This window comes from Benincasa hispida, unplaced genomic scaffold (assembly GCF_009727055.1).
Source record: "Benincasa hispida cultivar B227 unplaced genomic scaffold, ASM972705v1 Contig686, whole genome shotgun sequence".
NCBI classification, from domain to species: domain Eukaryota; kingdom Viridiplantae; phylum Streptophyta; class Magnoliopsida; order Cucurbitales; family Cucurbitaceae; genus Benincasa; species Benincasa hispida.
The window spans coordinates 78,118-105,825 of NW_024065029.1; the positions used below are offsets into that span (position 1 = coordinate 78,118).

Here is a 27,708-nt window from a genome sequence, read left to right on the forward strand (position 1 = left end):
TGTTAACAAGTTGTTAAAAAATTTTGCCTTTTAAAAATTGTATTAATACTTTCAATATTTGAAAAAGAGAGTTAAAAAATGTCCTTATCGAAAGTTGCCAACTTACATGTACTATAGATCATAAAAATTATATTATAATATGAATTAAAAAAAATAATAATCATAATAATAATAATGAATTGGAAGTTATATTATAATATGGATTCAATATATATATATATATATATATATATAGTATAATATTAAAATGATTATATTTTGTATGTTAAGCATGCAACCAATAAAAAAATGTCTGCAATATCGATAAGCATATTATTTTTTCCTTGATAGAACTAAGGCTAAATTGAAAACTTTGGTTGTATTTTTTTAAGAGAAACTTTAGTTCAAATTTAGATGAGTAAAACAATGTATATGCTAAATTGTGTATACATTATATTTTTGTAATAAAATCATTGAGATAGAGTTTTGCCTATTTTTCATATATTTTTCAACTTTGAAAATGTTTGGAGTAGATTTGAACTCAAGAAGATCCGAAATAAATTTACCATTATTTGAATAAGGTGGGACAAAGATAAAATCTAAACTAAAATATATGACTCAATGCTCAAATGGACTTGACTTAAGTGGGCCACAAGACTAAATCCCATGAGAGTCACCCTTGACCTTAGTACAGAATGGGGTTAAGAATGACCAATTCGATCGAAGGGTGTACAATTCAAAATCATAGGCTCCAATAATGAAAAATGACCCAAAATCTAAATTGAAGTAATGATTTAGTCCCTAAACTTTAATTTAAAACAACTTAGTCCATAAAGTTTCAAATTTATAATAATTTATTTCTCGAATTTAGAGATGAGAATTGACTTCCTTTTAGAGTAACTATGATGTATATATAGGTCAACTAACCTAGGTCTTTCCTTCTCATTTTCACATTTGTTGATAAGAATATATATATACATATACATATACATACATACATACATACATATGAAAGACAAAATAGAATTACATCATAATTCAGTCTCATCCGCTAAAACAGGGACATCTCTAAATAATTCTAGTCCCATTAGACACTAACGATATCGATTTATGGGCTTAATCTTTAAGCCAGTCGCTAGAGACGTTGATTCATCGTGCATTACAAGCAATGTAATTATAAATCTGTGAAAAAAAAGGAGACCTAAGTAATATCTCATCTATGAAAAGCTCGAATGCCATCAACTTTTGTTTAAATTTCGTTGTTAAAACAGTCTTGACCTTATCTACCCATAAGTAATATCTCAATGATGATTGGCATGCCACATAATAGGATAATCTAATAATAATAATAATAAACAATAATCTTTCTATAATTCCAAATCATAATTATTTTAGTTGTAAAATTCCAAATTTGAAGGACCATAGTGCATAATTTTTCAATTATTCTAATTCAATTTCAGAGATTCATCATCTTCTTAATCCTCATTTCTCCTCCTCTTCTGCAGAGCATCCAACATGGGCAAACAGAGCGAGGAGAAAGGCGAGTTGTGTCCTTTAATCGAAACCCATAATCATGACTTCCACGGCGGCTCCAGCGGCGGCCGAGCTCCTGCCTCCGCCACTTTCGCCCTCATTTTCAGCACTTTGGTTGCTGTATCTGGCTCATACGTTTTTGGGACTGCCGTAAGTGTTTATTTCTTTTTCATAAAAAGGTTTGTAGAGGCAAACTTTAATTCATATTGCTAGCTTTTGATGTGAAATGAATGGGATGATGTTAACAAATGGATCGTGAGTAAATTGTTAGGTGCTTTCAATTTGAATGTTTAGGGTTAAGTTTGGGATGAGTTTTGGATGGGGGAAATGGAAAAGTGCTTTCCACGCATTCATAGTGTATATACTTTTAAACAATTTTTATGGTATTGATGAGAGATTAAAGGTTGATTTTGAAAATTCTAAAAATAGTAAAACTAATTTAAATTGTTTTTAGGAGGACCACTTGTCGTATTTTCTTCCAAAAAAATAAATCAATAAAATAAATTAAGCTTTAGGAGCGTTATAGGAACTTTCAGAAATAGCCCTAAATTGTTTCCTCCTTTTCCAACTAGCACACGTTTTGAAAAATTGTTTAAATAGTTTTTCTTGGTGCTTCCCGGCCGAGATCAAGTCCCGAGATTTGAATAAAAAATTAATTTTTTCATCTTATATCCAAATTGTTGATTATTTTGGACTTTCCTAGTGGAATCTCAGTAACATGAAATTTACATAATTTTTCTAATCTTACCTAATATTTCCCAAATCTTACATAACATTTGATATAAGAATTGGTAAAGATTACAAAATTTGGAGAAAATTTCAGAAGATGTAAGATTTGGTATAAGATTTGTAAATGTTACAAAAATCATGTAAAATCTTAGTTCAATTGGGTGAGATTTCACTAAGAAAGCCCAAAAGAATCAATAGTTTGGATAAAGCTAGTTTTTTATTCAAATCTCAATGGTCAATCTCGGCCGGAAAACACCGAGAAAAACTATTTCAAAGAGTTTTTCAAAAGTATGCTAGTTGTAAAAGAAAAAAACTTTTTAGGGCTATTTCTGACCATTTACCTAGCGCTATAGTAAATTGTAAGTTGCTTTCAATTTGAATGTTAAAAGTGAGTTTGGGATGACTTGTGGAATGGAAAAGGTGCTTTTAGTTTATTGGAAACACTTTTCAAAATTTTTATTATATTCGAATCCATGGTGGTCACTTACTTGAAATTTAATATCCTATGATTTCCTTGACACCTAATGTTATAGGGTCAAGTAGGTTGTCTGTGAGATAAGTCGAGATGCGCGTAAGCTGGCCTAGACACTCATGGATACAAAAAATATATATATATTTATTATGTTCAGCTAGTTGAAAGTGGTTTTTGATAATTCTACAAAATCTAAAAATAATTAAAATGCTTTCGAGAAAAATTCTTCTTCCAAGTGTGCGTAGAGAAGAGGTGACTCCAAACGCACCCATAGCTACTGGGAGATTTGAAAATAATGCTTTCTGATGCTTTTTCTCAGATTGGATATTCATCACCTTCAGAGTCTGGAATCATGACTGACCTGGATCTTACTGTATCAGAGGTGAATGAATTACAGATGCTTATTGTCTTTCATTTATTATGTAATGTGTTTTATTCCTGTTTATAATTGGTGTTTGGTTCTTACCAAGTAAAATGGTACGTTTTCTTTTCCCCAATTTTTTCTCAGTGAAAGTTCTTTCATAAAATAATTAAAAAAAATGTAAAGTGGTACGATATAACCCATTACAGTATTATTCAATGTCAAAGAGGTTAATTTGCATGTTTATTTTACAAATTTTGAGGATCTTGTGTAATAGATTCCTAAACTTTTAAAAGTGTCTAATAGGTCGTAAATGTTTGACTTTATGTCTAATATATCTCTAAACTTTAAAAGTATATTTAATTAATATGTAAGCTTTCAATTTTGAGTCTATTAGATCTCTTACCTTTTGAGTCATTTTTTAAAACTCACGAAACTATTATATATAAATGGGAAGGGAAGGAACAGGAAATTAGATACAAAATCTAATCGTGTCCCTCCAGTGATAGGACTGAATTTTAAAAAATGTCAAATAATTGAGGGATTTATTTGACATAAATCAAAAGTTCATGAACCTATTAGACATTTTTTAACATAAAATTGAAAGTTAAGTCTATTAGGCATTTTCTAAGTTCAAGGACTTCCTAGATACAACTTTGAAAGTTTCAAATCTAATTAGAATAAGATGTAAATTCATCTATCTTGTTTAATGATTCAATAAATGTAAGTTTGTTCATTCTCTATCTAGTTCTCAAATTATTCTTTGATGATTGTACAGTATTCAGTCTTTGGTTCAATATTGACAATTGGAGCAATGATTGGTGCTATTGTGAGTGGAAAACTGGCAGATTATATTGGTAGAAGAGGTGTAAGTTTAGTCATTCCTATTTTCTTTTTAAAATCATTTTTGGCTATTTCGAGCTTTCAATGAACCTTTTTGATCTATTTCCTTTGTTTTGTGAGCAGACAATGGGTTTTGCAGAGATCTTTTGCCTCTTGGGGTGGTTTCTTATAGCATTCTCTAAGGTCTCTTTGAATTTTCTTTCATCTGGTTGAGATAGTTCGACTTTCAAGTCTCTAAGTCATCAAAATGTTACAACCAAATTAAAAGTGATTAATTATATACTTAACACTTGAAGTATGCATGCATAAAAAATGTACTATTAAGTTTTGATAAAAGTGCTTCTCGAGGCAGTCTTACATTTAGCTAGTTATTAAAGCTGAATTGTTTTTCTGGGAATTCAGTAACAAAATTAAAAAGACAAACAAATATAGTGTCATTAAAGAACTAAGACTTTTTGAAGTTCAATTGAAAAAAAAAAACGAGGTTTCCTTCTCTCCCTCTCCATCCCTTTCCTACATTTTAAGGACAAAGTTTTTTCATATTGTTGTTAATTTGAATGAAAAACCTCACATCTAAATTGGTGCTGACTACTGATAGGCTGCTTGGTGGTTGGATATAGGACGAATACTAGTAGGATTCGGAATGGGAGTTATCTCTTACGTGGTATATGTTACAAGAACTCTCAACTCTGTTTATTTACAATAGCTCTTATGTATGACCTAATTGTGCGTAGGTTCCTGTCTTTATAGCAGAAATAACACCCAAGGAACTTCGAGGAGCATTTATAACAGTTCATCAGGTAAACTGCAAATGATCATGAATTTCTCTGTCATTGAAGAAGAACTACCACGTACATATTCTGTTGTAATGTTTGAAACAAAATTGTCAGTTAAATATTCATATCTAGATCAACGAACGTACATGTCTTTTATAGTAAGGTTGACTTGGGGTAGAAGAGGATGGATAATTATTACAGGAAGGCAAGATCACTTGACCTAACTAAACAAGATCTGTTTATAGTTTGTACAACTATCGCCTTGAGCTCTAAAGTAATTACTAATTAGGAGGCAAGATCCATTGAACAATATTTTATTTGATGAGCTTCTAAGCGTGTATTGGACTTTTTGGCATATATTTGGTCATTTTTAATTATAAGGTACACAATTTATTTATTTATTATTTTTTTAATATGGATGACCATTTAGTGAGAGATAAAATATAGTGACAAACACTCGATTTTTGAGTGTTTCTCTAATAATGATCTCCTTGCTTTATAGTATGGTAAACATCCATGATTATTAGCAGATCTGATTTCATTGGGATAGGGGTATGGGAGAAAAGTTGAAATCAGTGACCTAATTTTCATTGGGAGAGGAGTGACAGCTCATCTAGCAAAATCTAGTATTCTAGTGGGTTTGAAAGTTTTGCATCCACGATACAAAATTACTTGTAAAAAGAGAAAAAAATCAAACAAATAGAAAAATGTCTACAACATACTCTTAACTCAATAATATATAATTTCCTTATAATGTTGATTGTACAGCTGATGATATGTTTTGGTGTTTCACTGACATGGCTGATTGGAGCTTTTGTGAACTGGAGGACTCTTGCTCTAATTGGTAGCGTTTCTACTTGCACGAGTTTGACACTTAAGATGAAGATGGTTTAAGGGAAGTGTTTTCTCACTATGATGATTGTCCTGCAGGAGCGATTCCATCTCTAATACAACTCGTAGGTCTTCCTTTCACTCCAGAGTCTCCTAGATGGCTGGTATGTCACACTGTCAAATTCATAGCCGGTTCTATTACACTTGACATTTGTTTGAAGAGACAAAGTGAATATTAGGTCCCATATGATAATACTTTTGTTTTCTGTTTTTTGTTCTTGTAAAACTCAGCTTTGATTTCTAGAAATGTTTGGTTTTGTAAATAAGTTTATTTTTCAGGTCAGGAAAACTAACAATAACAAAATGGTTATGTAACTGACACTAAACTATCTTAATAGCAATCTATCAAATAAATCTAATCAAGAAAATAGTACTGTTTGTAGGCAAAGAACGACCAAGGGCTAGATTGTGAAGCTGCTCTCCAACGGCTAAGGGGGAAGAGTAAAGATATTTCTGCAGAAGTTTTAGAGATTCAAGTATATTTTTCATTTTCCTTTTTTCTTCTACTTTTTCTTTTTCCTTCTTTTTATTGAACAATGGCTTCATATGTGTTTGTTTTCCTAACCTTGTAGGAATACACAGAATTGCTTAAACAGCTCCCTGAACCAAGTGTTCTTGATTTATTCCAAAGGCAATATGCACGTTCTCTCATTGTGAGCCTTCAAATTTGAGATTAATCATGGAGTTTTTAATAAAACATAACTCTTCATCTCTTGTCTATATGGTGGTGACTTTGAGCTATTTGTGCCAGGTAGGAGTCGGCCTTATGGTACTGCAACAATTTGGAGGTGTTAATGGCATAGGATTCTACGTAAAATCTTTATTCACTTCGGCTGGTATTCAAAAATCCGAACATTAATGTGTTCTTATAATAAGTTAAGATTGCGGAAGTTAAAAGAAGTAAAATCCTCTCTATTCTGACAGGGTTTTCAGGAAATATTGGAACTATAGCATTGGCTGCTGTTCAGGTTTTTCTATCGCATTATACACGTTCCACAAACGTGATTGCAAGAACCATCCTTTTTTCTCATTGTTTCCAATGATTTTACAGATACCAATGACTGCTCTTGGTGTGGTTTTGATGGATATATCAGGACGACGACCGCTTTTGATGGTATACTATGCAATACAAATGCACGATGTTTATACTGACTTGAAGTCACAAACAAGCTAATAAAAACTTTGAATTCAAACAGATTTCTGCAGCAGGAACTTGCGTGGGTTGTTTATGTGTTGCATTATCGTTCCTCTTTAAGGTTTACTTTCTAGCTTCTTTCTGCAATTGAATCCAGTCGGCATGGGAGCTTTCATAATTCATCATCATATTCTAAAAGAGCCCTGATTTTGAACGTGCAGGATCTCCAACTATGGCGATCTGGTTCTCCCATGTTGGCACTTGTCGGTGTACTGGTAATGTTGAATTATGGATTGACCATGGAAAAACACCACATTTCTTTACAAGCTCTTAGTAGATTTGTTGTCATTGGCCATTTGCCAACTTTTTGTTAATCCACATCAAATTAAATGAGAGCCTAGTTCTTTTGGTACAAGTAAAATTCCAACTGGCTGATCAGTCATTGAATCTGGTGAACTTTCAATTTAAGTCCTTTGGTAATTTTTCTCTTGGACTTGGTTATTTTTATAAACAGACGTTCTCGGGATCTTTCTCGTTGGGCATGGGAGCAATTCCTTGGGTCATAATGTCGGAGGTATGAATTTATAAACTTCATTAGGAATGACCCTTTTTACCTAATGACAACAGAACGTTGATATTGAGTTAAAACATGTTTTGAAGTTGCATAGCTCTTTTCTTTGCTTCACAAATAACGATTTAAAATTCTACCCAAAATTTAACAACAAACATGCACAACAGTGTAGTTTTCACAAGCTTGTTTTCAGACTTTTGAAATTTGGTTGTCCTCAAAGAATGGCAAGTTCAGACAGAGATTGATTTAACTAAAAACAAAACTCTCTATCAGAATTTGTTGTTGATTGACTTGATTCATTGCAAATTCTATTTGTTCAGATATTTCCTATAAACATGAAGGGATTGGCTGGCAGCTTGGTTACTTTAGTGAGTTGGCTAGGCTCTTGGATTGTCTCATACAGTTTCAACTTTCTTTTTCATTGGAGCTCTACAGGTAAAAAAAGCTACAATTCTCACCTTTTGAATATCTTGTATTGATTGTGAATGGATGAGTAATTTGGTGTTTCTGTTTAACTTTGGAAGGTATCTTTTTCATATTCTCAAGCATATGTGGCCTCACAGTTTTGTTTGTTGCAAAGTTTGTACCTGAAACTAAGGGTAGAACTTTGGAAGAAATTCAAGCTGCAATGAACCCTTTATCTACCCAAAGTTGAACATTTGTTGGTTCCCACAAATAATCCATATGAACCATCATTGAATTCTTTTTAGTTTGAATTTAAAAAATGATGACAATAGCTTTGATTCAGATATTGGATGTTATTTTCCAATAATAATTCATTCTGATATGGAATTGTAATATGATTTACTGTCTAGTATTATGTATTATGAACATTCTGCAAGTCAAGTCCAATTTGTGTCCCATAGTAAATAACCTGAATCTAAAAAATTAAAATAAAAAAACATATTTCTTCTGCTAGTGGTATTTTAAATTTTTAGATTTATTCTATTTTGGTTTCTAAATTTTAAAAAGGGCCACTTGAAAAAGTAAAAAAGTAACTTGCTAAAGTAACAACTGCTTTTCAATTTGGCAAAAATTTCTAGAAGCTCAACTTGCATTAAGAAAGCAAAAAATACAATATACCGTTGAGAATATGGAGTCCAAACAATGTATATATCATATATGCTATGCTTGTGTAAGCCAATGTTGATATATCAGTGACATACTCGATACATTGATAAGAATGTTGATTAGGAGTGTACAAAAGATTAAGTAACGGTAAGAATTCAAAGCAATCTAACTCAAACTGTAAGGATTGAGTTGAATTAGGTAACTGCTTGAATTGGGTTGGATTACGATGTTTAAGAACTGATTGAATTTGGTTTGATTTATGGGTGTAGATTTTTAAAAGCAGTTCAATTTAAATCGGCTTTATGTGGTGTTTTAGGGTTTTGTTATTCTAAGTTTTATTTTGTGTCACCTCTCCACATCCTATCTCTCTCTCTCAAAGCCTCTCTGACCCTCATCTTTGTCACGCTCTCACTCTCATCTCTCTAATGAAGCATTGTCTCTTTCACACAACCGTTTTTCATTTTCATCATTGTTGATAAGATGTCTTTTTTCCGAAAAACTACCATCTTCATTGATGATATTCAATTATTTAGGCCTTTATTTAAGTTGTGAAGAGATTAAGTTTTTGTAGGTCATACCAAAAAGAGCAACCTTAGGTAAAAGTAAAAAAAAAAAAAAAGGTGTCTCTAATCATGATTTGTGAAATTTGCATGCTTTAGTAATATTTGGGTCATTTTTGTTAGTTTTGATGTGTTTTAAAAGCATTGGGTAGAAAATGTAAAATGCAACCAAGATAGCGCTCAGGATGTGGCCACAAGGTCACTTGAAGGCTTGAACTAAGCATCGAAGAGGAGGATTGAAAGACATTAAGGGGCTATTTGAAACGTGGAATTGAGATAGGATGTCAGGAGTTCATGTCTATGCTTTTTATGGGAAAATTTCACAAAATAACCCGAAACCCAAAAACTTTTCTACCAATGACCTCTTCCTAAAAACTTTTCTACCACTTTCCTCATACGAAATTCTAAAATTACACCCAGTTTTTAAAAAGCCTTTAGACCGTTTGGTGAACGTGCGTCTTGTTTAGCTAAATGTTACGCAATTGTATAAAAAATACTAAGCAATCGTTTAGCTAAATGTCACACAATCTTTGGATAGAGATTACTAAGCGATTGTATAGTAGTGATCGTTTAGCTAAATGTTACGCGATCATTTAGATATCCATTATGTGATCGTTTGGCTAACTGTTACGCAATCGTTTAGTTTTTGTTATACGATTGTTGAGATATCTATTATGCAATCGTTAAGATAACTGTTATGCGATCGTATAGTTTTTGTTAAATGATCATTTAAATTTTGTTATGCGATCGTTTAGAAAATACTAAGTGATCGTTTAGCTAACTATTACGCGATCGTTTAGATATCTATTATGCGATCGTTTGGCTAACTATTACGTGGTCATTTAGCTTTTGTTATACGATTGTTGAGATATCTGTTATGCGATCGTTTAGTGTTTGTTAAACGATCGTTTAGGTTTTGTTATGCAATTGTTTAGTTTTTGTTATGCGATCGTTTAGATAAATTTGTGCTAAATTTTTAAAATACAATTGGTGTTGTACATCTAACTAAGTAAATAAAGAGCTAAGCAAATAAATAACTAAGCAATCGTTTAGATAAATTTGTACTACAATTACATATTGTATAGTATAATTGGTGCTAAAATTACATATTGTATGGTATAAATTTGTATAGTATAATTGGTGCTAAAATTACATATTGTATAGTATAATTGGTGTTGTACAGAAAAACAAAGCAAAAATTACATATTGTTTAGTCTAGATGAGCCAGTGCCAGGTGTTATCAATGTTTATCTGCACGTTTTCTTGTTATGTCCTCTCTGATCATATCGTGTATACCTATGTATTTATCGTGACTCTTCTCCAATTGAAGTTATCCTGACGGTTTGACGTCGACCTACACTTACTACCTTTTGCAGTGGTAGAATTGGTTCAAAATCTCCAACATCTCCAGCCCATTCTTAACTTTGTCCGACTAGGAAGATTGGTTCAGCATAAGCAGCAAGCACACACTCAACTGTAAACCATTTTGAACATAATGTTTGAACATCAATGTTTCTCAAGGTCGCTGCAGATATTGCATGGGAGCATGGGATCTCGAGGCAATTACACTTCATATACATACATGTCCGTGAACGAAGTTCAACCAACCCCCCCAAATATCCATCGTTCACATTAATTATATGCATATCCACCGAAGAAACACGATATGTTCTTGATATCATTTCTGATTCCTTAAGAATACTCATTGCGTAATCAGTTACAATGTTTGTGCATGCCATTGCGTATGTACGTTGGATATAGAAACTGGTGGGGTTGATGCCCTAAAGTCTCGTGTCCTGTAGTTTGTACGAACGCTTGTGTTGTATAATATATGATATTTACTTCATATTTTGATTTTGCTCAGTTGTATGTTTTATTTGTTTTACCACAAACCAATAAACATAAAATCCCTGGTTATCTGTATGTAACTTAAGCATGTATGTGGTGACATACAAGTGGATCATGTCTTGAGTGATAACCAAAATGGTTTGTAGTATATGGATATAGGAGGGAAACATTATCCTGGTAACGCTACGGATGCGGTCCGCTTTGTGGAATGGTCACAAGTGTTATGACTTGTCACAGATGGTCTGATCCTGATCATTCGTGTAGGAGACATGCGAGCAGGGGCGTCCTATACAAAGAGTTTGTATAAGACCTAACCATGAACTATTAACGTCTCATTATATAACACTGTAATGACAGAGACTTAACTTCATTAGAATGACTGTAGGTAACATGACCTCAATCTTGAGTGAGTTGGGAACTCCTGCCATTGAGGGCGGTTCTTTGATTTGTATGGGTGCAAGTGGTCAGATCGCCGATTCAAACCTACCATTTTGGGGATTCGTCTGATTTGGGAGTTGGGAACTCAGCTACATAAGATGGAATTCACTCCTTCCCCAAAGCAGGGGCAAGTAGATAGATAGCTCCCTCAATGGCCAGGGCTTGAACGATATGGCGCCACACATCTTCTCTTGGGCTGAGAGGTGTTCACACATAGTTGGACTATGTTGTATTGTTCATTAGAGGAATCAGTGGTACTTAAGGAGTGAGATGTAACTATAGAGGCAAAACGGCTTTCTCGAAATGATCGCTTAGCTTTCATAAACGATCGCCTAGCATGTCGTGTTTTCTAAACGATCGTTTACCTATTACTAGACGATCACTTAGTAAAACCTACACGATCGTGTAGCTTTGTCTAAACGATAAGCATCCCCACTATACTATAGCTTTTTCTCCCACTTGCTTATCATCTACACAATCAGCCCGTTCCTCCAACCTCTACCAAATTCACCAAAGACCACACTTTAGATTCTCACTCCGAGAATACTAAGGGCTCTAAGTGGTGGTGTTGTCCCCGCTCCTGCTTGCTCGTGCTTGTTTGTGTAGACGATCGTGCTGCCGTAGCCGACTGTTTTGTTTGGTGATAGAGTATGTAGAGGTTCTTCCGCTGCGTTGAGTTCGAAATTGACGAGTCTTCAACTGGTATGTGAACTCATTCCCTTGTATTTTATTTATCAAAGCATGTCATTAATTAATGTTAAATTGCATAACTGTTTGATAGAATGTGTGTGTTGTATTTCGGTCACAATGAAATCGGAAAGATCTGAATGTGCTCATGGATGCTCTTCATTAAGAGTTCCTTCAGAACCAACCTTGCAGCCACTCGCAGATATGCTTTAATAGCTTTGTGATTGGTAGTTCTCGGGCATCTTTCAACACTCCATTGAGGCATTCTACTATATTTGTCGTCATCTTGTCATACCTACAATGGACTTGATAAACCCTTGCCCACCATTGTAATCCAACCTTCTCAAGATAGGTCGTCACACCAGGATATTGATGGAGCTTAGCCCAATACATCTGAAAGTCAGACATTCTATATGCTTTCGCCGCTAGGTGGAAGTGTGGGATTATGTCCTTATTCTTGAATTTGTCCACCAAATTGTTCCAAATATGGTTTATACACAGGGCATGAAATGCATCAGGGAATATCCTTGCAATAGCCTTTGCAATTGAGATGTGACAATCTGATATAATCACGAGATTGGGAACGTCTCTTATCGAAGTCTTCAAATGAGTCATGAACCAAGTCCATGATGCATCATTCTCACCATCTACAATACTGAAGGCGTTAGGATATATGTTGTTATTTCCATTGATACACGTTGTTATTAACAATATACTTTTGTATTTCTCATGCAAATGGGTCCCATCAACAATGATTACTGGGCGGATGTAGTTTAGAAAACCCCTGATACACGGACCAAGTGCCATGAAGACGTACTTAAAGTATTGTCCGTCCTCTACTTCAACCTCAAATATGGTACCTAGATTTGCAAGCTTAAGTGCCTCACCATATTCCCTAACAACAACATATGATCCTTCTGGCGACCCTTATGCATACACCAATCCGTACTCGTGATAAGCCTGTCCGTAGGTAATGTTCACTCTCTATTCTCGTCGGACGTCCTCAATTATATCCCTTAGGCGGTAGGTTCAACCAACTTTTTCGTATTTTGACCTTATTAAGTATCCAATAACCCAACTTTTTGTTTGTCGATGATTACCAGTTCTCATTTCAAGAGAACTTTGATCATCAAATGAAGACATGGTATGAATTGGATTGGGTTGATCAGTTGGATTGCAATGCTGGTGTACTCCATGACTTTCACAAGGTGTAACTAATACAAATAATGGCATCTGGGATGTCTCACTGCCTTCTAAAAAGAAACTAAGATCTTCGTTGTCGACTATGTCAATTGGGGGAGCCGGGACCAATAGATTGTAGCAATATTTGATGTATATATCAAACATATCCGAATCAATATTCAGTCGTTGGTGCATCATACTCACTAGTTCACTGACTGTTATATCATTTCTGACTTTCAGACCTTTCATATGACCACCAACATATTTTCTTCAAACTCATCCCAATCCCCACCAAATCGTACAAAAATGCGAAGTAGCACCACTGATCTACAATGGGATAAACAAATCATTGTGAACGATCGTGTAGTACGATCGTGTATAAATTACTACACGATCGTTTATAATTTACTATACGATCGTATTGTAATTTATGAACGATCGTTTAGTAATTTATACACGATCACATAGTAAACGATTGCATAGTAATGTATAAACGATCCCATAATAATGTATAAACGATCATCCAATAATTTAATGCTAAACGACACTTATTATGAAAGTGATCTGGGAGAAGAAATCGTACATTGAATGAAGGACTGAAGAAACCGTTGAAGGAAGAAGAAATGTAGACTGAATCCGATGATGAAAGCTACGAGAGAATCTGAAGTCATTGGGCTGAAACTCTGAGAGAAAGCTACGAGAGAACAATGAGAGAATTTCGTGAGAAGTTCGACGACAGAAAGTGAATAATGAGAGTGACGTTCCATTATCTTCAGAATATTAGTTGGGAATAAATGTTTTGGTAGAATGTTGGTGGTGTATTGAATGCACATTGAATAAGGGTTGAAGAAATCGTTGAAGGAAGAAGAAATGTGGTGCGGTTTGAAGAATGAAGAAAACTTAGGGTAATTTTGAAATTTCACATGGGGAAAAGGTTAGTGGTAGAAAAGTTTTTAGGAAGAGATCATTAGTAGAAAAGTTTTGGGGTTTTGGATCATTTTGTGAAAATTTCCCCTTTTTATGATTACTATTTTTGTTTTGAAACATTTTTATTCAATAATTCTACCCATGTTTGTTTGAATAAAATATGGATTGCAATTTTTTCTTTTAATTTTTAAAACTTTTGTTTCTTTCTTTCTTTCTTTTTTGGGAAATGAACAACAATTAACTCATTACATTTCTTGTAGAAATATGGTTAAATAAAATGGAAACTGAATTGAAATCAAAACTTTTGATTCTAGCTAATTTTTCTCTATGAATTTCATTGCCATCTTTTTCTTTTTCTTCTTCTTTCTATTGTTGCTCTATCTTTTTACTATGTCATGAATACTTTTAATTAAATCTCTCCCATCATCGTAACAACCAATGAAATGTCACTATATTTCTTCAACAGTTTCACTTTCATTTCCTCTAAATTTAGAGGATCATCAGAGAACAAATTTGTATTTTTTACTAATTCTTGCTGGAAAATATTCTAGGAAAAAAAAAGTTTCATTTCATAGTTTTTTTTTTTGTTATATGTTACGTACTTTTCAACTACATCCATATTTTTCGTCTAAATATTCTTAACACATGTTTGATATATGAATTCATTACATATAAATATTGCACTTAATGTAGATAAAATAATATTTTTTATATAATCAACAACCCTACAACATATTTTAACCGTCATTAGTCTTATAGTAGTCAAAAGTGGTTGTCGAAGTTGATTATCAAAGATGATTTTTTCTGGAGTTTGTAATTGGAGGTGGTTGTCGGAACCTGAAGTTGGTCACATGAAGGTGTATTGGAGTTGGTTGTCAAAGTTTGTCATTGGAGGTGGATTTCGAATCCGGAGTTGGTTAGGGGGAAAGTGGTCGTCGAAGTTGATCATCAAAGATGATTTTCGCTAGAGATTGTAGTCGAATGTGACTATCAGAGCCCGAAGTTAGTAGCATGAAGGTGGTATTAGAGTTGGTTGTCAGAGTTTGTCATCGAAGGTAGTTTTCGAAGCCTCGAGTTGGTCATTGGAGTTACTCGCTCAAAGGTGATTTTCATCTGAGTTTGTAGTCGGAGCCTACAAAGATGATTGTCGAAGTTGGTCATCAGATTTTTTTGTTGGAACCAATTGGTCGTCGAAGTTGGTAGCATGAAGGTGGTCGTCGGAGTTGGGTCACCAGAGGTCGTTGTCAGAAGCAATAATTGGTTATCGAGGTTGGTCGCACGAAGGTTGTCGGAACTCAGAGTTGGTTGCCAAAGCTGTCATTGGAGGTGGTTGTCAGAGTTCGGATTTCGCTGTCGAAATTGTCATCGAAGGTGGTTGTTAGAGTCCAGAGTTGGTCGCCGGACTTGTCATCGTAGGTGGTTGTCAGAGCCTAGAGTTAGTACTCGAAGTGTGACAGTGGCCGATAGGTGGAGTTATTGAAAATATGGGAAGAAGGGATAGTTGAGGTGAGTTGGTAAAATATACTAACTCAACTCCACCAACATTTAAAGTTGGTGGGACAAACAATGAGTTGGTATATTATACCAACTCAACTCAACTCATGTTGGTGAGTCAAACACCCCCCTAAGATGCACTCACATTTTGCGCCATCTTTGAAGTAAAGTTGTTTGCATGAAGATGCCACATTGTGCCCCCACATCTAGACCTCTTCAACATACTGTTGAAATCAGGAGAAATGACATATCTTGATTGACAAATTTATTTTGATTGCTTGATTTTTGCATGAATTAGAGGGGATGAATCTTATTATGGATCCGTTTGGATTGACTTAAGAAAAAAGTGTTTTTCAAAAAACTCATTTTTATTAAAATACACTTGAAGAAAACTATTTTAAGTGGCTATTAAACATTCTAATTTCTTCCAAAATAACTCATTTTTTAAATTAAACACTTACACAACCTATGTCTAAGGTAGATTGAGTACTTCTCCACGATTATAAATAGAGCCCAAAACTGCAACACATCCATGATTTGATCATCTAACATTCTACGTCACATCCTACATCTTAAATCTTAGCTTTTAGTTTAGGTTTACTTTCTGTATTTCAATTTCTGCATTTTATTGTATTCAAAAGGTAAAGTCTCTTTATTCGGAGTGAATCACTCGAAAAAATGGGGTTAATCATTCCAAATCAATTTTTATAGTACGAAAAATGTGATTAAAAGTGTAAAATTAAATATTAAATTGATTTTTTTGAGTGATTAAAAGTTTTTTGAAGTGGTTTTAAACATGACGAAAGTAATTTCTCATTTCAATATCACTCTCAAAATCTCAAATATTGTTGGTTCAAATTCACACCATGCAGTCATTGAACTCAAAAACAAAATATGCTCCCATTTTATTGATAGTGATTAATTACACTTTACTCCATAAGTATAGAAACTTTCTGTAGAGCTTGGTATGCTCAAAACTTGCGAGTTTAAGAAAAAAGTGACAGTAAAAAGAAGTAAAAGTAATGATTAAGTACGACTTTATGCTTTTAATTTTTTAATATAGTAAAAATAAAATTTTAAAAAAATTAATTTAGAAAGATATATATATATATTTTTTTGCGATGGTACACTTTTATTAGGTCCAACCAAAGTATATTTTTTCTTTCAAAAAGTAATATTCATGCATCAGGAATTCCATCCATATTTTTACAGCTCACTCCAACCAAACAATAAAAAAATGACAAAATCGATAAATAATAAAATTTATGGTAACTCACATGTAATACACATGGTCACAAATTTTCAAATCCCTATTTTACCCTATCTAGTTCATAACTTTTATTATTGATGGAACTATAAATACATAGTAAATGTAGAATCATAAACAATGATAAGATTCTGTATACAAGTAATTGCTGATGCCTTAGTTCTTCACCTTCTTATTCATTTGAAAAACTAAAAATAATCGCTTTCTTCAAAATAACCACCCTTGCTAATTTTCCATAGTTAACATTTCAATGCATATTTTATTATTAATTTAGATTATGTATAACCACTTTTCGAATTAATCTCACTTGAATTAAATATCCAAATTTTTCTATCAAATTTATATTTTAAATATTCATATATTATCAAATTTCATTTATCTAATCAAATTTTAAATTTATTCAACCGCTTGAATTATTTTTCATTATTTTATACATATTTTTAATAAATAACCGGATATCTTTCTATATTTTTAAAGGTTTAAATTGCTACGTATATGTTATTAGATTCAATTGTACATATTTCATATTTAGTTACTAATTTAGTTGACATTTTGATAATACCTGACTTACCCTTAGTTGGTTCGTATATCCAAAATATTATATACAGTGTAAGTGTAGAGCTTTATTAATAACCAAAATATAAATACAGTGTAAGTGTAGAGCTTTATTAATAACCAAAATATAAATACAGTGTGGAAAGCTTGCTTAATAACCAGGATATAAATACAATGTAATTGATAACCAAATTAATCATATTATAATCTAACATATCCAATTTCAAAACTGAAATGGGCCTCATTCCACAATTTTCGCCATCTTTTAGAATTTGGATTTATTTTTAATATTGAAATTAGATTTTAATAACTACTTCACCTATTGATTTAAAATAAACCAATCTCTTCCTTATTTTTCTCTCTAATTGATTTAAATTAGCTATCTGTTTATTTGATTTAGCCATCTTTCGAAAATATTCAGAATTAATCAATTTTTTTATTTGTTTATCACTATTTTTATTTTAATTATAATATATCTTTAGATTTTATATTATTTTATTTGTTTTTTTTATTATTTTAAATTTGAATTAAATGTTTTTATCCTGATTAGGATTTTACTTAAAATTCTATACATATTATCATCTAACAATCTATATATTTCATTTTTTTAATCATTTTTTGTATTTTTTTAATCACCTTTTATCCATTATCATCTTATTATATTATTATACCATTAATTTGTGTTTGACAAATAAATAAATATTTACTTTTGCAGTCTTGTTATTTTTGCTATGCCTCTATAACGAGTCAAGCTTCTTTCATAGGTTTTGTGGTTGATGGAGTTATAGATACAGTGTAATTGTTGAAGTCTAAATGAAAATAGAATTATGAAAACAATGTAATGGTAAATAAACGAACTCCTTTCCTGATTTTTCTCCCCAAATCATATTTGAATTTATATTTTATTATTAAATTAGATTTGATCTAACTACTTATTGTTAATCACGATAAACAAAAACTTCCTGATTTTTCTCTCTAATTTATATTTGAATTTATCTTTTATTATCAAATTTAATTTTATCTAACTAACTTTTAATTTTTTTAAATGTTTGTTACAAATTCAATCATATCTAAATATTTTTTTCATTATTTTATATATATCGTTATTAAATTAATTTGATTTTTTTTTTCATATTTTCGATGTTTTCAATTTTTCATATCGAAACACTTAAAAATGACTTGTTATACTTAAAAAGAAACATATAAATGAGAATTAAACTTTAAATTTTTGAAACATGTGTGTTTATATATAAATATATAAATAGATACATATGTTTTGTTCGGTTTTTTTATTAATATTAATATTAATATCAATAATATTACTATCATTATCATTATTATTAAAATAAGATAACAAAAAAAATTCTAAATCTCGTCTTGTTTATCATTATCATTATCATTATCATTATCACTATCAACTAGCTGTCCCCAAAATCTCTTTTTCTCCTTGTTAATCTCATGTCAGCAATTGCATCTTGGCTAGCTTTTGACTGCCACCCTCGCCAAGTCGTTGACCTTTTTTGCTCGCATACATGTTTCCTGATTTTGTTTCTACTCTAAACATCGTTGTCAACAATGATGTTTTAGGATTAATAGTGTTTAAAGTTGGCTTTCAAGGACGATGACTCCCTACAATTGGTTTGATGTCAAATACAATCAAATTTCCAATAGTCACATCATCTTGAAGTTACAATTTTTTCAAATACCCACTTGCCAACAATAACTTCATTGGTACATTATCTTCTCTCGCATACACGCGTTCTTGTGGTTCTAGAATGTTCAGGAAAGTTTTATCACTTACTAATTAGGATTTTCTATATATAAATTTGTTTTGCTATTTTTATAATTTTGAAACATTTTGCCATTTTTCTATAAAACTTTAAAATTTGTTATTTCTCTTGTCGGTTCTTAAATGAACTACATAAAAAAGTCCATGATGCACACAAAAATATATAATACTACAACATTAAAGAATTACAGGCTCAAAGATTAAAATAATTTATCATCAAATAGCGTGTCAAATGCTGAATGAGAATAGTATATACGATGAAATTTTCTACTACTACCAAAGTACGAAAACGGCTCTTATTTATTATGTGTCACGTCAAATATGTTTTTAAGAATAAAGTGGTCCTACAAAAGAGTTTTGGGTTTTTTTTTTTAATAATAAAAAAAAAGAGAATGAAAAGGTTGTTAACGTGTTAGCTAAGACGGTTAAAGCGGGATGGCATTGCCATGTATTCTACTCCCGAAAATTTACAAGGAGTCATGAAAGATCCCCTTTATAATAGGATACTCCTTAACTAACTTACTCTCTCCCCATTCAATTCTTCTACTCCATTTTCATTCATTGTTTCATCCTTCTCATTTCTCTCCTCCTCCTCCTCCATCTTCTTCGCCCTCCGGTCCAATATGAACGAACAGAGCGATGACAAGGCCGAGTTCTCTCCTCTAATCCAAACCCACAATCATGATCCACAAGGCAGCTCCGGCACCACCTTCGCCATCGTTTTCACCACTTTGGTTGCGGTTTCTGGCTCATACGTTTTCGGTACAGCCGTAAGTTCCCCTACGCTTTACCTCTGTCGTTGCTGTCATTTTTCATTATAAAACCTTTTTATTAAGGATCTTTTATGATTGATGACCTGTCTCCTATCAAAGTATGAAATCTAATTTTCTACTCACGTACGAACTATTGATAGACACGATTGCAAAGGTTAGATTTCATACATTTGTGGGGAGTGAGTCAATTAATCATAAAAGAGCTTGTGAATGAGTCATCTTTTATTAATGCACAATTATCATTAAGTACATTGTTCGGTATCTTCAATTTGAACGTTTGCTTTTGCCTTTCATGGAAACAATTTTTAGACTTTTTTAGTGTTTGGTTAGGTAATTCTAAAAGCACTAGAAAAATTAGAACTCTTTTAAGCCAAGAGGGGTGCTTAGAGAAGAAGTGACTCTAGAGATTTTGAGACTTTTGTACAGGTGACCCAATGACCGGTATTTTTAAAACCAATGAAAACTAACTTTTTGTTTAGTCATAAATCACTTACCAACATTAAATTGTCCATTTGCGATTGCGAGTTTAATTGTTTTCATTTGTCACAAATTGCTGAGACCCTGAACACGATTTTCACGTTCGAGAAAAGTTAAAAAAAAGTCATAACATTGTGAAATTTTTATAAAAATCGCAATGCACCTTGAAATTGCATTTGGGATCTCATCAATTCGTGATGGATGCGAACTTTCGACTGCAAATGGACAGTAAGGAGAAGTTAAGTTGGATAGTACTGTGTGATGTAAGCAAAATTATTTGACATTAACCCAATCAAATTTGGGTCAACCATACAAAAAAAAACTCCTTTAAATTCTTCCATAATTTTGATTGATTTGAAAATAATGGGTTGTGATGTTTTCATTTTTGTCAGATTGGATATTCATCACCTTCTCAGTCTGGCATCATGACCGACCTGGCTCTTACTGTCTCAGAGGTGAATGAAAATTACAAATTATTGTTATCTTTGATTTATGATGGTTGAAGTAAAATGGTACGAAAATCAGCCAATCAATTAGAGTGAAATTTAGTATTAATAGGTTAAATAAATATTTTTAAGATTGTGATGATTGATGAATAGGTCCCTAAATTTCTAATTTTGTGTCTTACTAGGTTCTTCCACTTTGAAGTGTCATATAAATCTTTGGTCTTTCAATTTTCTGTTTAATAGAATCTTGAACTATCAAACGACGAATTAGACACAAACTTTTCTATAAATAGGCATCCATTAGACACAAAATTGAAGGTTCAAATAGGCACTTTTAAAGATAGAATTGTAGGTTTAGAGGTCTATTTAAACATTTTGAAAGTTCAAGGACGTGTTAAACACAACCTTAAAAGTTTGAAGACAACAATTATAATTTAACCTATTTAATGAATTGAACACTGCTTTTATCGAATGATGGAGAGAAAATGGGAGAAATTACATGTTTTTATTCTATCTAACAATCTTTGAACAACTTTGCTTTTAAGGTTGGCTCCTGAAAACCATCATATCAACTGGTCAATAGTTGTTTAAATAAGTTAAAAATTCTCATATTTATCTAATGATTCAATTAATGTAACTAATTTGTTCATTTCTAAGAAGTACGGACATTTTAATTTGGTTAGTGTGTCCGTCTTCGACACATGTTGGACACTTGGATACTCCGACACTTGTTGGACACGTATCAAACACTTGTTAATGCAATAGATATGTTAGACACTAGTTGTACAAAGCCAAAATAGGACCAACATTTGGTAGACATGCATCAAACCCTTCTTACACATACTAAGTCAACACATAGATGACAAAAATAATAAAAGTTGAGAGCGAAATACAACAAATTAATTTTTTTAAGCATAGAAATAAATAAACTCATTAACTTTAAATTTCCTTCTTGTTTAAAAATGATATATATGTTAAAAAATGTATGTTTTTAATAAATGTGTCCATGGCGTGTCCCCGTCTCAAATTTTTTAAAAAACTGATGTGTCACTGTGTCAGTATCATGTTGTATCCATGTTTTTATCTGTATCTGTGCTTCTTAGGTTCATTTTGTATCTAGTTCTCAAATTATTATTTGATGATCGTACAGTATTCAGTCTTTGGTTCAATATTGACAATTGGAGCAATGATCGGTGCTATTTTGAGTGGAAAACTGGCTGATTGTATTGGTAGAAGAGGTGTAAGTTTATTCATTCCCACTCCCATTTCCTTCTTCTCTTCTTCCTTTTTCCTATTTTCGACCGAGAGATTCCTTTTTTATTCTTAAAGTCATTCTTAGCTATAGAGTTTTTCAGTAAACTTCTTTGATCTGTTTTCCCTTGTTTTCTGAGCAGACAATGGGCTTTGCAGAGATATTTTGCCTCTTAGGGTGGTTTTTTATAGCATTTTCTAAGGTCTGTTTGAATTTTATTTCATCTGATTGAGATAGTTATACCTTCAAGACTATCTTAAGTAGATATTTTTTATGTTCTATGAGCATTATAAAAGATACCGAAAATATCAATGGATATTTAATATCGATATCGAACCCTTCAGTTTATGGATATATCAACATGTTGGTGGATACTTCCATCGTTGAATTTGAAGGAAAAACTTGACTTGACTTGACTTGTCAATTGGTGGTGACTGTTGATAGACTGCTTGGTGGTTGGATATAGGACGAATGCTGGTCGGATTCGGAATGGGAGTTATCTCTTTTGTGGTATATGTTGCAAGAATTCCAACTCTTGTTCATTTACAATTAGTTCTATTTTATCCACATATTTAAAGAAAATTAACTAAAGTATGAGCCTGGTCTAACAGGTTCCTGTCTTTATAGCAGAAATAACACCAAAGGAATTTCGAGGAGCATTTACAACAGTTCATCAGGTAAAAGAAAAACCATCATGAATTTCTATGTCGTTGACACAAAATCGTCATCTACTCGGCTTCTAGTATGATGTTTGTGTAAGAACCCCTAGTTAGGAAGAAAGTAGAATGATTAGTATGACTATTAGTAAGGGGATATTAGTAATTAGATATGAAGTTTGTAACGATTTTTAGTTATAAATAGAGGGAGTCGATTGTGAGCAAGAGTGTGAAGAATTTGGTAGTATTTCTAATTTGGGAGAGAGTTGCCCTCTCGAAAGACTATGCTATATTGTAACTTCTTTAAATATTATAATATATATTTCTATCATTTAGTGTTCTTTGTTGTTCTTGAGTTTTCTCGTCAGGAGATATCCTAACATTTCAAAAAAAAAAATTATCACTCGAATACCCGTATATAAAAATGTCTAACACATGTTATAAATCTGACTTAAGCATAGAAGGGGAGAGAATAGTAACTAAAAGATGTAAGATAACAACGTTGTGAACCGTATCTATTCTATACGTTGTGCAGCTATGTCCTTGAGTTCTAAAGTAATTAAAGGAGGCAAGATCCCTAATGAAATTCCATTAGAAGAGCTTTCCACAAGGCTATGTTGGACCTTTTTTCATAGATTTGGTTATTTTTAGTTATAGTTTATAGAAGTTTTTTAGGGATGAACATTCATAAATATTAGAAGATAATTACATTGGGTAGTACTTTTAGGAATAATAATTAAGTATATGATAACATGGGTAGAAAATTTCCCACTCTCACTTCTGTTGTAAAAAAAGGAATAAAAAGAGAACTACAATATTATTATGGATATCTCTCCAATACCTTATTATGTTGATTGTACAGTTGATGATATGTTTTGGTGTTTCACTGACATGGCTGATTGGAGCTTTTGTGAACTGGAGGGCTCTTGCTCTAATTGGTAGCGTTTCTACTATACATTATTTTGAGACTTAAGATGAATAGGGTTTAATGGGAAGTGATTTCTCACTGTCCTGATTATGTTACAGGAGCAATTCCATGTCTAGTACAACTCCTAGGACTTCCCTTCATTCCAGAGTCTCCTAGATGGCTGGTATCTCACTCTCAAATTCATAATTGGTTCTATTACTTATATTTGTTCGAAAAGACGTGAAAAAGTGTATTATGCTAAAATGAGTATAACTCAATTATCATAATGCCTGTATTTTCAACCTCAAAGTTAGAAGTTTGATTTCCCCGTCATACGCATTGATAGAAAAAAAAAGTGTTACTGTTTTGCAAAAAGTAGTAAATAATGGTTATGAAAGTGACACTAAATTACTTTTATATGAATCTATCAATAACTTTATTCAAGAATTTTTGTTGTATGTAGGCAAATAACGATCGAGAGTCGGATTGTGAAGTTGCTCTCCAACGTCTTAGGGGGGCGAGTAAAGATATTTCTGCAGAAATTTTAGAGATTCAAGTATACTTTTCATTTTCCTTTGTTGTTCTAGTTTTTTTTTCCCTTTTTTTCCCTTATCAATCAAAGGCTTCATGTGTGTTTCCTAACCTTATAGGAATTCACAGAACTTCTTAAACAGCTCCCTGAGCCAAGTGTTCTTGACTTATTCGAAAGGCAATATGCACGTTCTCTCATTGTAAGCCTTCAAATTTGATCTTTTGGGAGTGATATTGAAGTTGTTAAAATTTCTTTTTCCATGTTCAAAATCATTTTGAAACACGAGTCACGACCTTAATCACTCAAAAGTAAACTAATATTTAATTTTTACAATTTTAAATGTAATTTTTCATATCGTCAAAATTGATTTTCAATGATAAAAACATGTTTAAGAGTGATTTTGAAAATGAAAAGAGCGATCTTAACTATTTTGAAATCACTCCCAAACATATCCTTCAATTATTGAATTTTTAGAATCGCATATCTCTTTGTCCTTTGTTTATATGGTGACTTTGATCTAACTGTGTCAGGCAGGAGTTGGCCTTATGGCACTTCAACAATTTGGAGGGGTTAATGGCATTGGATTCTATGTAAAATCTTTATTCACTACAGCTGGTATGTGAAAATTCAAATACAAACACCCCATTTGATAATAATTTAGTTTTTAATTTTTGAATATTAAATTTATAAATATCTTTTCTATCTTTGGATTTCTTGCTCTGTAGTCTATTTTTACCCATGTTTCAAAAATCGAGTCAAATTTTGAAAAACTAAAAAAGTAGTTTTTAAAATCTTGTTTGTGTTTTTGGAGTTTGGCTAACAATTAACTCTTTTATTTAAAAAAGATGCAAATTATTGTAAAATAGTTGAGAAAAAATAGACTTGATTTTAAAAAAAGAAATGGTTACCAAATGAGGTATAAACGGTTGGGTTGATAAGAAAACATTAGGTCCCTTGAAAGAAAATTAATCCTCTAGATTCTGACAGGATTTTCGGGGAATATCGGGACTATAGCATTGGCTGTTATTCAGGTTTTTCTATCACTTCATACACATTCCTCAAATGTGATTGCAAAAACACCCTCCTTTAGCTTATATTTTGGCCTTAATGATGTTTCAGATACTAATGACTTCTCTTGGTGTAGTTTTGATGGATGTATCAGGACGACGACCGCTTTTGATGGTATGTGATAATACAAAATCCACATTGTTTAGACTGACATGAAGTAACAAACAAGCTAATGGAAACTTTGAATTCAAACAGATTTCTGCGTCGGGCACTTGCTTGGGTTGCTTAGGTATCGCATTGTCGTTTCTCTTAAAGGTTTACTTCTAGCTTCTATCCGCAATTGTGAATCCAGTGGCCATGGCAGATTTCATGATTCATCATCATGTTCTAAAAGAAACCTGATTTTGAATGTGCAGGATCTCCAACTATGGCTATCTGGCTCTCCCATATTGGCATTTTTTGGTGTACTGGTAATGTAGAGATTAACACAGAAATATAGGCATGAGTATCCTTTCTTTTTTCTTTCCATAGCAGGGTATTCAGCCATTGGAAACTAGTTTTGAAGTTTAGGGAGGACTATCTTGCAATATCGTTGAAGAAACTACAATAGTTAATAGGCTTTCGAGAGGATTATCTCTCTCGATTAAGTCCCACAAGATGGATAAACCACCAAGATGCACATTTAGATGTGATCTCAACTCATTTATTGTACCCCTCCTGAACTCCGGTATTACAAGTAGAACATAAAGGGGCGCTTTGGATATAAAACATCTTCCTTTCTAATGGCTCACTCTTTGGAACTCCAAAATTAAGCGTGTCTAGCTTAAAGTAATCCTATATAGAGTGATCTCTTGAGAATTTTCTAAGAAGCTTTGAATGAAAATAAAACATGCTAAAATGATCCCGGATGGTTAGTGAGGATAGTCTTCACTCTTAGAAGCATTCAAGACAAGCAATGATGACATTATCAGGTTAGAGGGGATGTAGGAAATACCAACTGTCAAATTTGTATTCTGGATCGTGGGCCTGGGCCATTATATCCTACTAGTATTACCAATATAATATCTCTTATTAGTACTCTCACATCCTCATAGTTAGCTTGCAGTGGATTCATCTTCATTAGCCATTTGTCATCTTTTGTTAATTCACATTCATTTAAATGAGAGCCTAGTTCTTTTGGTACAAGTAAAATTGTAAGTGGCTGATAGTGATCTCATTGAATCTGGTTAACTTTCCTTTCTCTTATTCTTTTAAGATTGGAGTCCTTAGGTAATTTTTTTCTTGGACTTGGTTATTTCTACAGACATTCGTGGGATCTTTCGCGTTAGGCATGGGAGCAATTCCTTGGGTCATAATGTCAGAGGTATGAATTTACAAGCTTCATTAGGGATGGTCCTTTTTACATTATGATAGCAGAACATTTGATATGGAGTTAAAACATGGAGGCCACCATATTTTTGTTTGATTAGAATTTATAAATCTATGGTCTCGATTGGTAACCGTTTGATTTTTGGTTTTTAGTTTTTGAAGATTAAGTCTATAAACACTTTTCCACATCTAAATTTCTTTCTTTGTCATCTATTTTTTACCAAGGCTTTCATAAACCAAACCGGATTTTGAAAACTAAACCAAGTAGTTTTTAAAAATTTGTCCTTGTTTTTGAAATTTGGTTAAGAATTCAACTCTTAGACTAGAGAAAAATGCAAATCATTATAAGAAATTGAAAGAAAATATGTTTAATTTTCAAAATCCAAAAACAAAAACAAAGACCTTATTTGATAACTATTTGGTTTTTGGATTTTGAAAATTAAGTCTATTTCCTCTAAAGGTCTTTCAATAATTTTCATCTTTCTTAACTAAAAGAATTGAATTCTTAACCAAATTCCAAAAATAAAAACAAGATTTAAAAAACTAATTTTTTTTTAGTTTAAAAAAAATTGAGGCTGGTTTTTTAAAACTTTAGTAAAAAGTAGATCACAAAGTAAGGAATCTAAAGATAGAATGAGTGTTTATAGGATCAATTTCCAAAAACTAAAAATCGAAAACCAAATGGTTATCCAACGGGGCCATACGAACAAAATTCTGTTTGGAAATTCGTTGATTGACTTGATTCAATTTCTACTTGTTCAGATATTTCCTATAAACATGAAGGGATTGGCTGGTAGCTTGGTTACTTTAGTGAGTTGGCTAGGCTCTTGGATCGTCTCATATAGTTTCAACTTTCTTTTGAATTGGAGCTCTTCAGGTAAAAAAGAAGCCAAAACTTTCACCTTTAGAATCATCTGATTACATTGAATTTGAATGGTCTATGGATGAGTAATTTGGTGTTTTTTCTGCTAACTTTGGAAGGTATCTTTTTCATATTCTCAAGCATATGTGGCTTCACAGTTCTGTTTGTTGCAAAATTTGTACCTGAAACTAAGGGTAGAACTTTGGAAGAAATTCAAGCTGCAATGAACCCTCTATCTACCAAAAGTTGAATTTTTGTTGATTCACTAAAGTAATTCATATAAGCTCATATTATTTGTTTATTCTTTTTAGCTTGATTT

General features: G+C 32.4%; 1 protein-coding gene across 3 annotated transcripts; it reads left to right on the forward strand.

The window, feature by feature from the left end:
• The first annotated feature begins 1,302 nt into the window (after nt 1-1,302).
• LOC120069925 (sugar transporter ERD6-like 5) lies at nt 1,303-27,666 on the forward strand. Of its 3 annotated transcripts, none has more exons than XM_039021763.1 (18): nt 1,303-1,662; nt 3,033-3,095; nt 3,853-3,942; nt 4,041-4,100; nt 4,516-4,581; nt 22,668-22,733; nt 23,575-23,650; nt 23,739-23,803; nt 24,083-24,175; nt 24,270-24,350; nt 24,682-24,766; nt 25,139-25,182; nt 25,271-25,333; nt 25,415-25,474; nt 25,576-25,629; nt 26,463-26,522; nt 27,290-27,404; nt 27,509-27,666. In XM_039021763.1, the coding sequence occupies exons 1-18, from the start codon at nt 1,495-1,497 to the stop codon at nt 27,637-27,639; spliced, it is 1,440 nt and encodes a 479-aa protein (XP_038877691.1). In that variant the 5' UTR covers nt 1,303-1,494; the 3' UTR covers nt 27,640-27,666. The 3 variants fall into 3 exon arrangements, 2 of the variants coding, with proteins under 2 accessions (XP_038877691.1, XP_038877690.1); XM_039021762.1 differs by lacking the exons at nt 22,668-22,733; nt 23,575-23,650; nt 23,739-23,803; ... (8 more) ...; nt 27,290-27,404; nt 27,509-27,666 and adding exons at nt 4,652-4,717; nt 5,462-5,537; nt 5,624-5,688; ... (8 more) ...; nt 7,611-7,725; nt 7,815-8,131 and having other exon boundaries at nt 1,349-1,662; XR_005479722.1 differs by lacking the exons at nt 22,668-22,733; nt 23,575-23,650; nt 23,739-23,803; ... (8 more) ...; nt 27,290-27,404; nt 27,509-27,666 and adding exons at nt 4,652-4,717; nt 5,462-5,537; nt 5,624-5,688; ... (7 more) ...; nt 7,234-7,293; nt 7,611-7,666 and having other exon boundaries at nt 1,344-1,662.
• Nucleotides 27,667-27,708: the final 42 nt, after the last annotated feature.